Below are 13432 nucleotides of genomic sequence, written 5' to 3' on the forward strand. Positions count from 1 at the left end.
CCCGCGCTGCCGCGGCGCAGCGAAGAAGGCGGGGTCTAGCCAGGGCGCGCCAAGAACCTGGCAGGGGCGGGGGCATCGGTCCTGTCACCCGGCAGGTCCTGCAGGGCCCAGCGCAGCACCGCCTACTCCAGCAAGGCCGCTCCTCCGCCCGTGCCCGCCTCGCTGGGGACCGAGTGGCTCCCGACTCTCAGCGCTCGGGCCTCCCGCCGGCTCGAGAGAGACCCGGAAAGCGGCGCGCCACACACTCCACAGTCCAAGTGCGGACAGCGTGGGGGTTAAAATTAACCATTTCGCTGGAACAGGAACGCCAGGTCTCCGCCAGCCAATGAGTATGGCGCAGATTTCACCTTCCGCAACCAAATCGGCTTCTCGGGACGCCGGCTCATCTAGAGACGTGAGGGTCCCAGAAGTGTCCACGGAGCCCCCAGACCCTGGCAGGCCAACCCCTGCCCCAGTGAGGCCCGCAACTTAGGGACGGTGTCCAGGAGCAAGGACCGCCAGCGGAGTTTTCAACCCACCACCCGGCTGCAAGCACCCCTGAGGTCGGATACAGTGAGAACCAGTCTTGTGAAAAGTTGTACTTGAAATGTTTCTGCCTCTTTACTTCCTGGGAGCTCCCCGCTGGGTCCCCTATATTGTAAATGCAGGTACTCTCCGTTCACGTTCACAACTTCTGCGTGAGTGCGAGGCTCTTAGGACTCTCATTGTGCAGGAAAGGATTAAGTCAACACAAATTTAAATGGGACTGGAGACAAGTCAAGTAGGGCCCACCCCACGGAAGGGTAGACAAGACCACCAACCAGTAAACAGAGGTTAAGCTTCTAGGACGCAGGAACGCCAAATAGATAAAATTAACTGGAAAGGCAAGCTGCAGAACGGTAGGGAAAAACGGGATCCCATTATTGCGGGTGGCGGTTAGAGAAACCCTACAAGTTCTTTATGATTTTACATGCAGACAAAATGAGCGCAAGGTAAAACAGCACTGGTAGCACTGGTAAGCGGTCACTAGTTTTCTCCTGATGTTTTGCTTATTTTTTTAGAAAAAAAATTTTTTTAAGTGTAATGAAGTTATTTATGCAGAAGAGGAATGTTTTCACATTGGTAGGAAAATAAAGCCTGGCCATTTTATTCTTTCTAAAACAAAACAAAACCCCCGACTCTTCCTCACCTTAGAAAGACAAAGCAGAATGAGCTTGAACGCTTCACAACCAGAGGCCACGTCTCCTGGCTTTTCTCACACAAACTTCAGCATAGAAAGGAAAGCTCAGGACAGCAGCCTGTACCACTTGAAATCCTAAAGCCTTACACATTTTCCTGAAAGATGCCCTTAATGCATTTCCAGCTTTACCAGTGATCAGCAGTTTAATCGGCATTTAAGTCTCTCAAATTCTTACCTGAGAAATAAAGAAGAAATGGTTCTTTTCTAAAAAGTTATAATAAGAGCTTTCGGGTTTTCTCTTTTTAATAGAATCTTGCCTGATTAGAGGACACCTTAAAAAACCTTTCACAAGATGGCAAAGTTTCATAGTGTTTTATCATTTACACCTGGAGATGGTTAACAATGTGGTCTCGATCCTAATTTTATCTCGTGCCCCCAAGATGATTCTGCACCTGCCAGTCAACTGTTTCCCTTCCGGTAAAACTCCTGGTAGAAGCGAGGTCTCAGAGGCAGAGCCACCGAGCCACGGGGTGGTAAGCCCGCGCGGATGTCCCCAAGCCCGGCGCCCGCCCTGCAGAAGCCCACTCCTCTCACTCCCTCCAGGGTTCGCGGCGCCTGCGCCGGGGTGCGGAGCAGCTCCGCATCCTGCCAGCCCGGGTCCCCGCGCGAGCCGCCCGCGCTCCGCCTTAGCCACACCTTGAAAACGCCGGATGGAGACTCGCCCAAAGCCGGGGCTGGCTCCCCGGGGCTCGCCGCCCCCTCGCCCTTCACCTTCACGTCCCGGAGAGGGACCGGTCCCGCCGTTACCTCCGCACCGCGCTCCGCAACCCCCCAGCCAGACTCGAAGCCTCCTCTGACCGCCGGGATGGGGCGGGGAGCGAGGGAGGGAGATGCCCCGCGGGCCGCTCTCTTCTCGACGCCCGACCTCGTCCCCCGGTCAGCCCCCGGTGCAGCCCGCGCCCCCGCAGGCCCACTGACACTGCAGGCGCCCCGGGCCGCCGGGCCTTTTCTGCACCGACGGGCCGTCCGGCACCGCACGTTCCAGCCGGCCGCTGCACCTGCGCTGCGAACTGGACGCCGAGCACCGTGACGCGCGGCCCCTTGCTCACTGAGCGCGGCGCTCACTGGGGTTAATTTTCCCCTTGGCCGAAAGTCACAGGCGAGACCCCAATCGTCCCCTCGGAGGAGGAGTCGGTCCCGGATGTCACGTTTGCGACTTCTGAGGTCCTCGCCTGGGAGGCTCATTCCTCAACGACACAAAAGGGAAGCACTGGCCTAACCTTCGAGTCCGCCTCGCTTCAGGCCACGTCCACCCGCGTTGTCGGCACCGGGGCGCAAGGCCACGGCGCCAAACGCCTGGAGGGGGCACACGACGTCGCGGTTTTGGGGACCCGGTCACCAGGATGGCCGTGCTCTCCTTGACCCACACAACCTAAGAGCTTTTTTTACCTTTTAAGTTGAAGTCATTGCAGAATCTCGGTGAAATGCTGCCCTGAATTAGGAGCAGCCGGCGCGCGTTCCCTGAGGCGAGGGGAGCGCGGCGCCTTTGGCTTCCAGCGCTTCTCAGCCCCGAGACGCCCGCGCGGGAGGGACTCGCAAACGCCTCCCGGGACCCGGACCCGCGCGGGGGAGGATGGGTGGGCGTGGAAACCGACCGCCAAGCGTAGGGTTTGCCCCTTTACAGGATTTTATTTATTTTTTTCTTTGAGTAAAGCTTTAGGGACACTACTTCTCTTTCCTAGTAGGTATAAGTGACAAAGTCCAAAATCTTAACCACGGTGGGAAGCAGTCTGTGAAAACGGATACCTTTCCGCATAACACGCGCATCTCTCGTCCATCTGCCTCCCCCCCCCCCCCCCCCGCCAGCACACACTTATCCCACTAACACACTTATCCCAAAATAGCCGCCTTCGCTCAGACCAGTGGCTGCTGGAAAAGCTGCGGACACAGATATCCACACTTTCCGCAATGGGGAGTCAAGACCTCCCGGCCAGGCGACGAAACAAGAAGGGTGTGTTTGCCCAGTACTTTAGAAGGCAATTGTAATCCACAGAAGAAATGGAAATAAGGCTGTAGCTATGTTCGGTGGATGGAGGGGCGCAGGACGTGCTTGGCTGTTATAGCAGGAAGTCAATGTCAAAAACTGATAAACATGGAATTAGCCTCGCAGGCATATTAATTAATTAACTGCCAGAGGAGCTTCGTTATTAATGCCGGTAAAGCCCAGTAGACCCAAAAGGGGGACAGGAGGATTGACTAACACTTGAGGAGGGATGGAATCTTCCCACAGCTCTTTGTATTACAAGCCCGTTTGCAATGTTGCTTTTTTTTTTCCCCTGTAAGCCTGTGCATCATTTTAAATGTTTAACTTAGTTTTAAATGAATAAAGACAACTATTCACTCTCCATGTGCAGTCTCTGTTCTGAAATTACAAACTTGAATTTTTATGGTATTTCTCCCTCCTGTAATCTCCCTTTTCAGTGTAATATTTTTGAGGTGTGTGTAGGGGGCACCTACAATCCCAAGTATTGTTTTCAAACATCCAAATGGATTTATTAAAATAAGCAGAAGAATCCACTGCTTAGGAAACAACAATGATCCTGTCCCCTTCATTTCGTGGATAAGTCAGAATTTTCTTCCCTTCACCCCATCCACACCCCTCTGGCGAAATAACTTGCGAGGGCTGAGTGATTCAAAAACCCGGGTATGAAGTTTCAACATCGCTTAGAACTGCCAGAAGCCAGAATTTATTTCTTCATTTGCTGCCCTCCCCCATTCCATTCTGCTCCTGTGCCCTCAAGAATTCCAGCTCAGTTCAGTCTTTAAAAAGTAAATGACATGGAAATGTGATTCAGGACTTGAGAAACTATGATTGGTGGGGGAAGGGGCTGGACTGCAAGGTGAGTGTTAATTTAGCAGACTTACCACTGCACTCAGTGTGTCCCACTGAACTGTCCCTTTGTAAAAACCTTGAGATTTTCATGCAACATGGGAGTTCCTACGAAGTGAGGCATTCTATATGAAGCTCTTCTTCAAGTGACAATGATTTCTATTTTCATTTTATAATCAAGAGGCTGAACTGCCAAATCTCAGCATGAAACACAGATGGTCTGTGTTTCCAGCTTGTATGCACAAGCTTACAAGACAGGGAAAAATCTCAATCCACTAAGCAAAGCACCAGGGGAGGTGAGTTAGTCTTGTCCTCCCAGTGGAACAAGGAAATTAAATTCCCCAAGTTGGCTGGGTAAGATGGAGAATAATAAACAGGCAGAGAAGGGGAGAGAGTGTTTTCTGCCACACTAAAGCTATCCTTTAAGCATCCTCCCATTGATCTCTACAACAGTCAGTGAGGGGACAGGGTTTTTAGCATTATCCCTCCTTTTTTTGCGGGGGGGGGGGGGGGGGCTCAAACCCAAACCACAGCAGCGACCTGAGCCACAGCAGTGACAATGCTGGATCCTTAACTGCTAGGCCACCACCCTTACTTTTTACAGATTAGACAACCAGAAACCAGAAAGAATTAGTGCCTTTTCCAAACTCACAAAGCTTAGGTGCTGAGCCCAGGGAACTTCTAACCCAAAATGTAGAGACTCTTCTCCTTTGGGATCCATCACACATTCAGCCATTCTCTGCTCTGTTCCAACAGCCCATGTATGCCCTGTGCTGTTAAGTTTGCTGCCCTGAACTGGATGCAGGAGAAAGGAGTTGATTGAGCCCCTGGAGACTGTCTCCAGCCTCAGCAAAGCAGGAACTCCCAATGGAAAACCGAGGGAGGTACCAACGACCGAGCCTGGTCATCTGTTTCCGAGGTGCCACGCTCCACAAAGTGAACGTCGACAGTCCTCCCCCCCCCCGACCCCGCCACCCCACATCCCCTCACCCTGCTCTCCTTGCAGCCGGAGGAAACCAGATCGACAAGAACACCGCTCAGCCTCCTCTGGCCGGCTTGTCCAAGAGATGGGTCAGTGGGAGGGCACAACTCCCAGAATCCTGGAGAAAAGGGGGTCGGAGCACAGCTACTGCAGTTATTCCTCCGCATGACCCATCCAAATCCCCACACGGAAGCAAACCTCGCACGTCACCTCTTCGAGCAACATCGCTTTGGGGAATACTTGTTGTGAGTTTCACTTTGGCAAAGTGTTTGAGACTGTGGCCCAAACAGAAAGGAGATCCTCAAAGCTAAACTGTCTTCAGCAAGAATGAGATTCAAAATTATTTTTCTTTATTCGGCCAAATTGTTTGGACCTGAGCTACAGAGAATATTGAAAATAAAGAACATCGTTAATATCATAGCAACAACTTATTGAGCCCTTGCTGTATATTAGTGCTAAGAAATTTTACATTTCACTAAGAGGTACTGTTTTACTATTTGAATAATATTTTGTACTGCACTAAGAATTTTTAATATCCAGAATCTTGAATAACAAAGCCAGGAGAATTGCCAATGGTGAGGGTTTAGTGCTTGTGTAAGAGGCGCAGGGCAAATTAATTGCCATGAAGCTGCCTAATAATTCAGGAGAAAGCACAGGGCTTTCTCACCAGAGGGAAGGTAAGGGTAGGTGGTACAGTGACACCTTAAGGAGAAGAAGCTTGCTCCCAAGTCAGAGGACCTGAGGGAAAGTTCTGGCAGCCACAGGCTGATCACATGGAGGAAGAAGCTGAACATTCCTCATCCCACTCCCAATGGGGTTGGGGACAGGTAGGGATGAAATCCCACTCTTCCTCAGATGAATATTCAGAAGGAAGCACCTTGTGAGCAGAAAGAATAATTCTATGCTGAAATAATGGCTGTGAAATCTCTCGACTGTCCAGGGTTGTCACAACGAATGGGAGCAGAATAGGCAGAGAAGGGAAGGCTGGACCTCTATCATGTGCCCAGCACTGTTCTGAGTATTAAAAGCCAAACAAAGTGGATAGAATGTTAGACGGCGATGATATATTTCGGTTCGTGGCACCCCCCCCCCACTCCATTTTCAAAGAATTCCCTGCTCTTGTGTGTGCTTTTCTTGACATCAGCACAAAGTTACAGAAGAAGCCAGAGTCTTTCGCAGTGCAATTCAGATTAAAGGTGAAATTATCTTCTGAGGTAAGAACAGTAAGTAAAAGAATTCATTTCATTGTGCTATTATCTCATAGCTGCTTGTATAAGAAGTTTACAAGTTTACTTGTAATTTATCAGACCTGCCCTGGTAGCTTTAATAGAGGTGGAGGTAGTGTCTAGGTAGGATAGAAAACACTGGCTGGCTTCTTTTTCTGAGTCCCTCAAGGCTGTGTAGACTATGCTGGCATCAAATCAAGACATCTCAGCCCATGAAAGAGTTGGATTCCTAACTCCTGACACACTAAAGCATCTCAGAGGGCAGATGGGGCAGGAAAGAGTGTGTGTTTGTTTCCAAAGGAAAACCAATTTTAAAAATTGACACAAATATAATGTTTTAAAAACCAGTCACTAGCTGATATCTGTCCAGATACCTCATCAGCATCTGCTTGAGGAAAGAGGGGTCTGTGCCTCTAGGGCTGCCTCCCCCCAAGAGGTCCAACCTGGATCAAGTTTTACATCCTGTCCTGCCCCTTCACACTCTATTGGTGTCATCGGCACAACGTTGTAAATCAACTATGCTTTAATAATAAAATATAATTTTAAAAAACCTACATTGGTGTCTCTGACCTAAAACTTTTTCCCTGGTTTTTCCACCAGTGTCCACATCTCTATACTTAACAATGAGAAAGGGTCATTTAAGGATAAAAGCTGTCTCAATCTGTTGCTTAGTAACAAAACTCCCTGAACTCTACAGCTTACGACAACCATCTTAAAAAAAAAAAATCTCTCCCGCCTGTGGGTTACCTGGGTGCATCCGGGTGCTTGCTCTTCTGGCAAGTTCCAGTGGGCAGGAGGGTGGCAGGAGATGGGGGTCAGCTGCTGGGCAGGTAGAGCCCTCCATCTGCAGGCAGCCTCGCGGTCTCTGCACATGGGTCTCCGAACCCTGTAACTGGACTTCCTACTGAGCAGCTCAGGGCTCTAGGGATTATGATAAGAGACTCTGCCAAGCCTTCCTGAGGGTTGGTCCCAGAGCTGGCACGGCCTCACTTCTGCTGCATTCAATTGGTTTCGAGTAGCAAGTCCAACCCAGATTAAATGTGGGAGGAGTTGATACAAGGATTAAATACCCAAGGTGTGGAGATAAGCCACCACCTACCATGGGGCACAAAGGAAGAAGCCCCTATCTTCACTGAGCATCACAGGTTTAAGAGAGGGATGTACTCCCTGAAGTTCCTTGATTCAGTCTCAAGAAAGGAAAACTCCGTATAACATGAGAGAATTCTTGAGATGTTCCTTTGTGTTTTCAAATAAAGGGAATTGGCCTTTCGGCTTCCCTGCTTGGGGTGCCAGGCTTCCCAACAAAGCTTCACCATCAGGGCCTCTGAACCTGAGGGTTTTGGATTCCCACAACCTTTGGGTGAGTTATGGGGAGTCATGAATTGCCTAAAATATTGCACCTGCCCATGTGCGCACGCATCCAGGGAGGGCCTTCCTAGCTTCCCTTAGACCATCATCTAAGGTGAGTTCAAATAGCCACCCAAGAGTGCTTACAGCGGAGGAGAGCTGCCCTGCTACCTACCTCCTGGCATACAAGCAGAGATGGGGAAAAGCAACAGATCTTTTAGTATCTCTTTCCAAAGTAAACAAAAACCAGTCACTAGGCGGCATCTAAGTTCACTTCATCTGAGGCTGCTTAAGGAGAGACAAGGAAGGGGTGAGATGCCTCTGGCCACAAGCCCTGAGTGTGAGGACCAGTTAATTACCTTCCATTTGGGGTTAAAGGTATTGGAAATGCTGGACAATTTCAGCACTCATTTTCCCTCTTATTATTTGACCTGTCCCTGATGAGGAGTTAAGAATGTAACTTCACAGAACTTTTGGTTCTTCCCAGAGCTCTTTCTTTTCCCCTTTCCCTTATTTATCTTCATTTTGTAGAAAAGTAGCAGCAACTGAGTCTCCTTGGGCCACCAAAATATGCACTAAAATACCTGGTGTGATTTGACCTGATGACATGGCCTTGAACCTGAGCAAGTAGGGCACCCCTACTCACTTTACTACCAGGAATGTAGAATCCTGGAGAAGAAACCCAGGCTGGAAACAGAACCTGCCTGGGATCAGAGGAAGAAAGAATGAAAAGGGCAGAAAAAGGGTCCTAGAGGCAAAGAAATTGCATTGGATGATAGCTAGAACCCTGGGGTGGACTTTTTTCATTTCAGATGTTTAAGGTAACCTCTGTTATTCCTAATGGAATAGACTTACCTTTCCTCGCCGAAACCTTCAAACTGAACATTCCTAGCACCAAGGAACCCTTTGTAAATAATAAAAAAAAAAAACATGCCCAGCCATTTATCAAGAAAATCCTACCAACCACATCAGCTCAGAAAACCCTGAGAATAAATGTTTTAAGCCAGCCTTCCACCTCTTCCATTTCTCTACAGCATTTATCAGTCTGGAGAACGATGCAATTTCTCACCACCCAAATGCAAACTCCCCAGTGCCATGGATACACCTTGCCCAAGGAGAAACAAATATGAACAAGTATGTCGTCAGAACTTGAAACACCAAGCTTTCACCATATACACGGCAGGTGCCTCCGTGCCTCATTTGCAAAATGAGGAGAATCGCACCTAAGTGCACCTGAGGCTTGATCAGGCTCAAATTGTACAAAATGGCATTGATGCAACACCTGGCACAGGAAATGCCCATTACAAGTCATCTGTATCCATTTATGTCTCATCTGCAAAATGTGAGGGGGAGGGCCCTGGTTCCTAGTGCTGCAGCAACCAGCAAGGCTGACCTGCCTCACAGCCTGGCTCGGTTTCTTCCCCGGAAGAGCCAGGCAGTTGCTGCCCTCCGACATCACTATGGTTGCATTTGTAAAGCACACTTCCCACAAATGGTCCCTGGATCACTCAAATCTTAAGAACTTCAGGTATCTGGAACAACAAAGGGCCCTTTATGCAGCTTATAGCAAAGTATCCCATTGAAATGATCAATGCTAAGTTTCATTAATAGTCAAGGTCACAATACACTTTATTTTGATTTGGTCCTGACTCCTTCAAATTATTTTTAACCCAGCAATGCTTCTTCCCAGGGTGTAGGTGTGTGATGATTGGCGAGTTCAGTGCTGAGAGGGAGTTTTAAAGACTCTTGGTGAAAAAAAAAAACAAAAACCAAAGTCTCTTTAGGCAGACCTCAAGATTCAACCAGAAAACCAAAATGACATGGATATTCTCCTCTGATTTTGAAAGTGATAAAATTGAAACTATTTAGAGTGTTCAGATAAACCATTACCTTGTAAAGACTAGGGTCACTTGAGATGTATAAAGTAGGCTCATTCTGTGAGTTTTTTCCCAAGAAAAAAACTGGGGATGCCCTAATGTTCATTTGAGGGCTTCTCCTTCAAGTCAGTTAAGACTAGTACCAGAGAATGAGAAACTTACAGTAATTTACAATACTATACATTAAATGTCATCATTAAAACATTCCTAATTCTATTGAATGCTTAACATCGATCTCAAAAGTTGGCTTTTGTGACAGAGGCACTAGCAGAGTGGAAAAGTAGGATTCTAGCTTTTATTTTTTTTTTTTTAAGATTAAAAAAAAAAAAAAAAACACCCAGGATAAAAATTTCTTTGATCAATAAAGTTTCGGGAAATGGAGCAGGTTATTCCAGGACCCATTGAAAACTGGTGAACTTGAACATGGAAATGGGGTTCTGACAGGGCAACTGTGGGAAACCACTGTCTGAGCCAGTCTTCAAACACAACCTCACATTCCTCTCCCCCCAGCTGTTCAAGTGGCAGACAAAATAAATTACCATAAATTATACGCCAAGGCAACTTAAAAACAACACAACACAACGCGAGGCTGAGGATTTGCTCCGCTCCTCCAGGAAGTGTCTAACACTGTGCTTCTGGCCTGCAGGCTGGGTCGGATGGGCACCCGTCAGACGTCGGGGTAGTTACAGTAATACACTGCGGAGCTGGCATCGGACACCACCGACGAGAGGGCCCCGTGGCTGTCCGCGAGGTTCACGCCCGAGTCATGGCCCTGGTAGGGGAGCCCCATGTCGGGCTTGCACACAAAGTGCAGATATTGTTCAAACTCCGTGCGGTCCACCTCCCCGAGAAGCTCGGCCGGCTGGCTCGGGTCCGCGCTGTCCCGGCAGGGCAGCGCCTCGGGCGGGGGCGACGGTTGCCCGGGGCCCGGCGGGGGCGGCTGCGGCGGCATCTGGAAGCCGCGCCCGGCGCCCGCCGCCGCTGGCGAGCCCATCGCGCCGTAGTACATGTGCAGGGCGCTGGGGGGCGCCAGGAGGCCCGGCATCGCTGGGCCCGCGGGCTCCGGGCCGAGCCGGGGATGCAGGGGCCCGGCGGGCGGCTCCGGGGGCCCTGCGTAGTCCGCGGCCTGCGCGTAGTTGTAGGGCCCGGCGGCCGGACAATCCCCGGGTAGCGGCGCGGCGAAGAAGGCCGGATCGGGTTCCACGCCGTCGAGCGGGGACGTGTCGGGAGTGGGCAGCGGGTAGCCGTCGAGCGGGGGCGCGCCCAGGCCCTGGCAGTCGCGGTAGTGGCCGCCCATATGCGGGGGCAGCAGCGGCGGGCCCGCGGGGAAGCCCTGCTCGGGGAAGGGCAGGCCCAGGCCGTCCATGGCCACGCGGCCGCCGTCGGGGCCCAGCGCGGTCGCGGGTGGCTCCGCGAGGCCGTGCAGGAAGCCGCCCTCCACCCGCTTCAGCCGCTTCACCTGCTTGCGCCGCCGCGGCCGGTACTTGTAGTTGGGGTGGTCCTGCATGTGCTGCACGCGCAGCCGCTCGGCCTCCTCCACGAACGGCCGCTTCTCCGCCAGCGTCAGCGCCTTCCAAGACTTGCCTGCAGGGGCGCGGAAGGTGGAGAGGGGCGCGGGCTTAGCTGTGTGCGCTCCTGCTCCCGGGCCCCGCCTGCCCCCCCACCCCGCCACCTTGGACTGTGCAACTAGTGGGGGAAGGGGTCAAGGTAAAGGTGAACGCTGGCACTGAGGAGGCCGAGGGGCGTCCAAGCACTTGGGGAAGACGTAAGGTCTAGGCTAAGGCGTCCCTCCTTCTCCAGCCTCCTGGAAGCGGCTTCCCGCTCACCCACTCGCGGTCGTTCGAGCAACTGAAAACGTTCCCACCCGGGAAAGGAGTCGGGGGACGGGAACGACAAACCCAGCTCCGCGCCCGGGTGTCCTCGCCGCCGCTCGGAGGCGCGGGGAAGCCGCTGGACCCGCGCCCCGGCCACCCGGGGAACCTGACGCCGACGCCCGAGGCCCAAAGCCGACTGGAGCCTCGAAGAGCGGAAAGCGGGAAGGAACCGAGGGCCCCGGGGAAGGAGGGGCAGCAGCGCGCCCCGGGACGCCAGCGCAAGGCCCCGCGCTCTTTGAGGCTCCACGATTCGCACTACGTGGGTCCGGAACTCGGACTTACCCAGCATCTTGCTCAGCTCGGCGTTGTGCAGGTCCGGGTTCTGCTGCGCCAGGCGCTTGCGCTCGTCCTTAGCCCACACCATGAAGGCGTTCATCGGCCGCCGGATGCGAGACTCGCCCTTGGCTCGGCCCGCGGTCCCGGCCGGTGCCCCGCTGCTTGCCGCCGCCTCGCCCTTCATCTTCATGTCCCCGAGGGGACTCAGCGACTCGGCCCAGGGGCAGGGGCCCAGCCCTGCCATCACGGCGGGCAGCGCGCTCCGAGGCTGGCTCTGCTCGTCACTGGCGTACCCCGCATCCGGGCTGCTCATGGCGCTCCAGCCCTGCCCCGCGCCCCGCAACCCTCCGCCGGACACGCCGCCTCCCCCGACCGGGGGGAGGGGGTGGGGAACGAGGGAGGGAGATGCCCCGCGGGCGGCTCGCGTCGCCCGGGCCGACCCCGCCGCCGGCGTCCCTGGCGGATCCCAGCGACCGGTGCAACCAGCGCCCCCGGCGGCCCAGTGGCTATGCGGGAGCCCCCCGGCCGCGGGGCCTTTTCTGCACCGAGGTGGCCAATGGAGCAGCGGGGGCGGGCCGGGCGGGCGTCGTTAGGCCCACGCCCAGCCCGCCGCCCAGGTCCCAAGTTCCAGCTCAACCCCACGCCCGCTCTTTCCCCTCCCCCGGCCCCGCACCCAGGCTACACCTGCCCCCGGGGAAAACCTGCTGAAGCCGGGCTTTGGCGCCGCGTCCTCTGCGAGCCGGGAAGGGGTACTCCTGAAAAACCCTTCCGGGGTGCTGAGAGCTCTACTGGATAGAAGTACTTGGCCACATCAACACACGAAGCATCCACTAATCCAGGAGCGGAGGGTGGTTCAGCGGTGGGTGACCTAGCTTTCTTCCAAGGGGCCCCAAGGATGTCGTCTTCAAATTGATTAATAAGCAAAAATACTTCTTTCCAAGGACTCACTGTGCTTGTTGTGTTATATTCAGAATGCCATGTCCGCGGTACATTTTATTTTCTAAAACAAGATTACCAATGGAATGACGTTCTGTAGCCAATATCCCGTCATCCTGAAGAATTTAAAGCCTTTTTCCCAAAAGACAAATCAACCTTTGATCATTTGTACATGAAATGTAAAATAGATATAGCAAAATTTTCTCATATATGTTCACTAGAAGAGGCAAAACTCAGTTTTGATATCTAAGACGAGGTTAAAAAAAAAAGAGGCAGCGATTTTACTCTAAATATTCTTCAATTAAAGTAAGAAACCCTTGAGCAGCAAAATAACTGTAGCTCTAAGGGTCAGCTTAAGGTGGCTACCCTGACGCATTGATCAGGGAATTCCTATACATTTCCCTGGCTGGAATGAGAATGTGAATAACCTTTAAACGTCTGCGTAAATCTGAGAAACCTTTTGAGCGGGATTTGTAAACAGGCCCTTCTCTCACACTTAAACATGGCACAGCAAATGCTTGGCACAGTGCTGAGCTCCTTCCAAACATCAGCAAACTAGTTTATCCTTACAACGCCATAGGGTAGTTGCTATTATATCCTACAGGAGAGGAAATGAGGCACAGAGGGGTTAAAGAACTCGCTCAAGACCATAGTATTGGCCAGTGGAATTCCTCTCCCAACAGTCTGCTTTCAGACTTGGAGCTCTTAACCACTAAGCCAAGCTGTTGTGTTTGTGTACTGTGTTGTTTTCTACAGCAAGGAACATGGCTATTCCTGCATAATTTTGCAAAAAAAATCAATACATCAATTTTCACAATAGATTTTCTTTGTTTACTGTGGGGGGTGATAAAACAAAACAAACAAA

General features: G+C 52.0%; 1 protein-coding gene across 1 annotated transcript; it reads right to left on the reverse strand.

The window, feature by feature from the left end:
• Window positions 1-9215: 9215 nt before the first annotated feature.
• On the reverse strand, window positions 9216-12162 carry SOX17 (SRY-box transcription factor 17). Its single transcript, XM_047783916.1, has 2 exons — window positions 11638-12162; window positions 9216-11065 (listed from the first exon to the last, which is right to left on the reverse strand). The coding sequence occupies exons 1-2, from the start codon at window positions 11942-11944 to the stop codon at window positions 10149-10151; spliced, it is 1224 nt and encodes a 407-aa protein (XP_047639872.1). The 5' UTR covers window positions 11945-12162; the 3' UTR covers window positions 9216-10148.
• Window positions 12163-13432: the final 1270 nt, after the last annotated feature.

This window comes from Phacochoerus africanus, chromosome 6 (genome assembly GCF_016906955.1).
Source record: "Phacochoerus africanus isolate WHEZ1 chromosome 6, ROS_Pafr_v1, whole genome shotgun sequence".
Classification (NCBI taxonomy): Eukaryota; Metazoa; Chordata; class Mammalia; order Artiodactyla; family Suidae; genus Phacochoerus; species Phacochoerus africanus.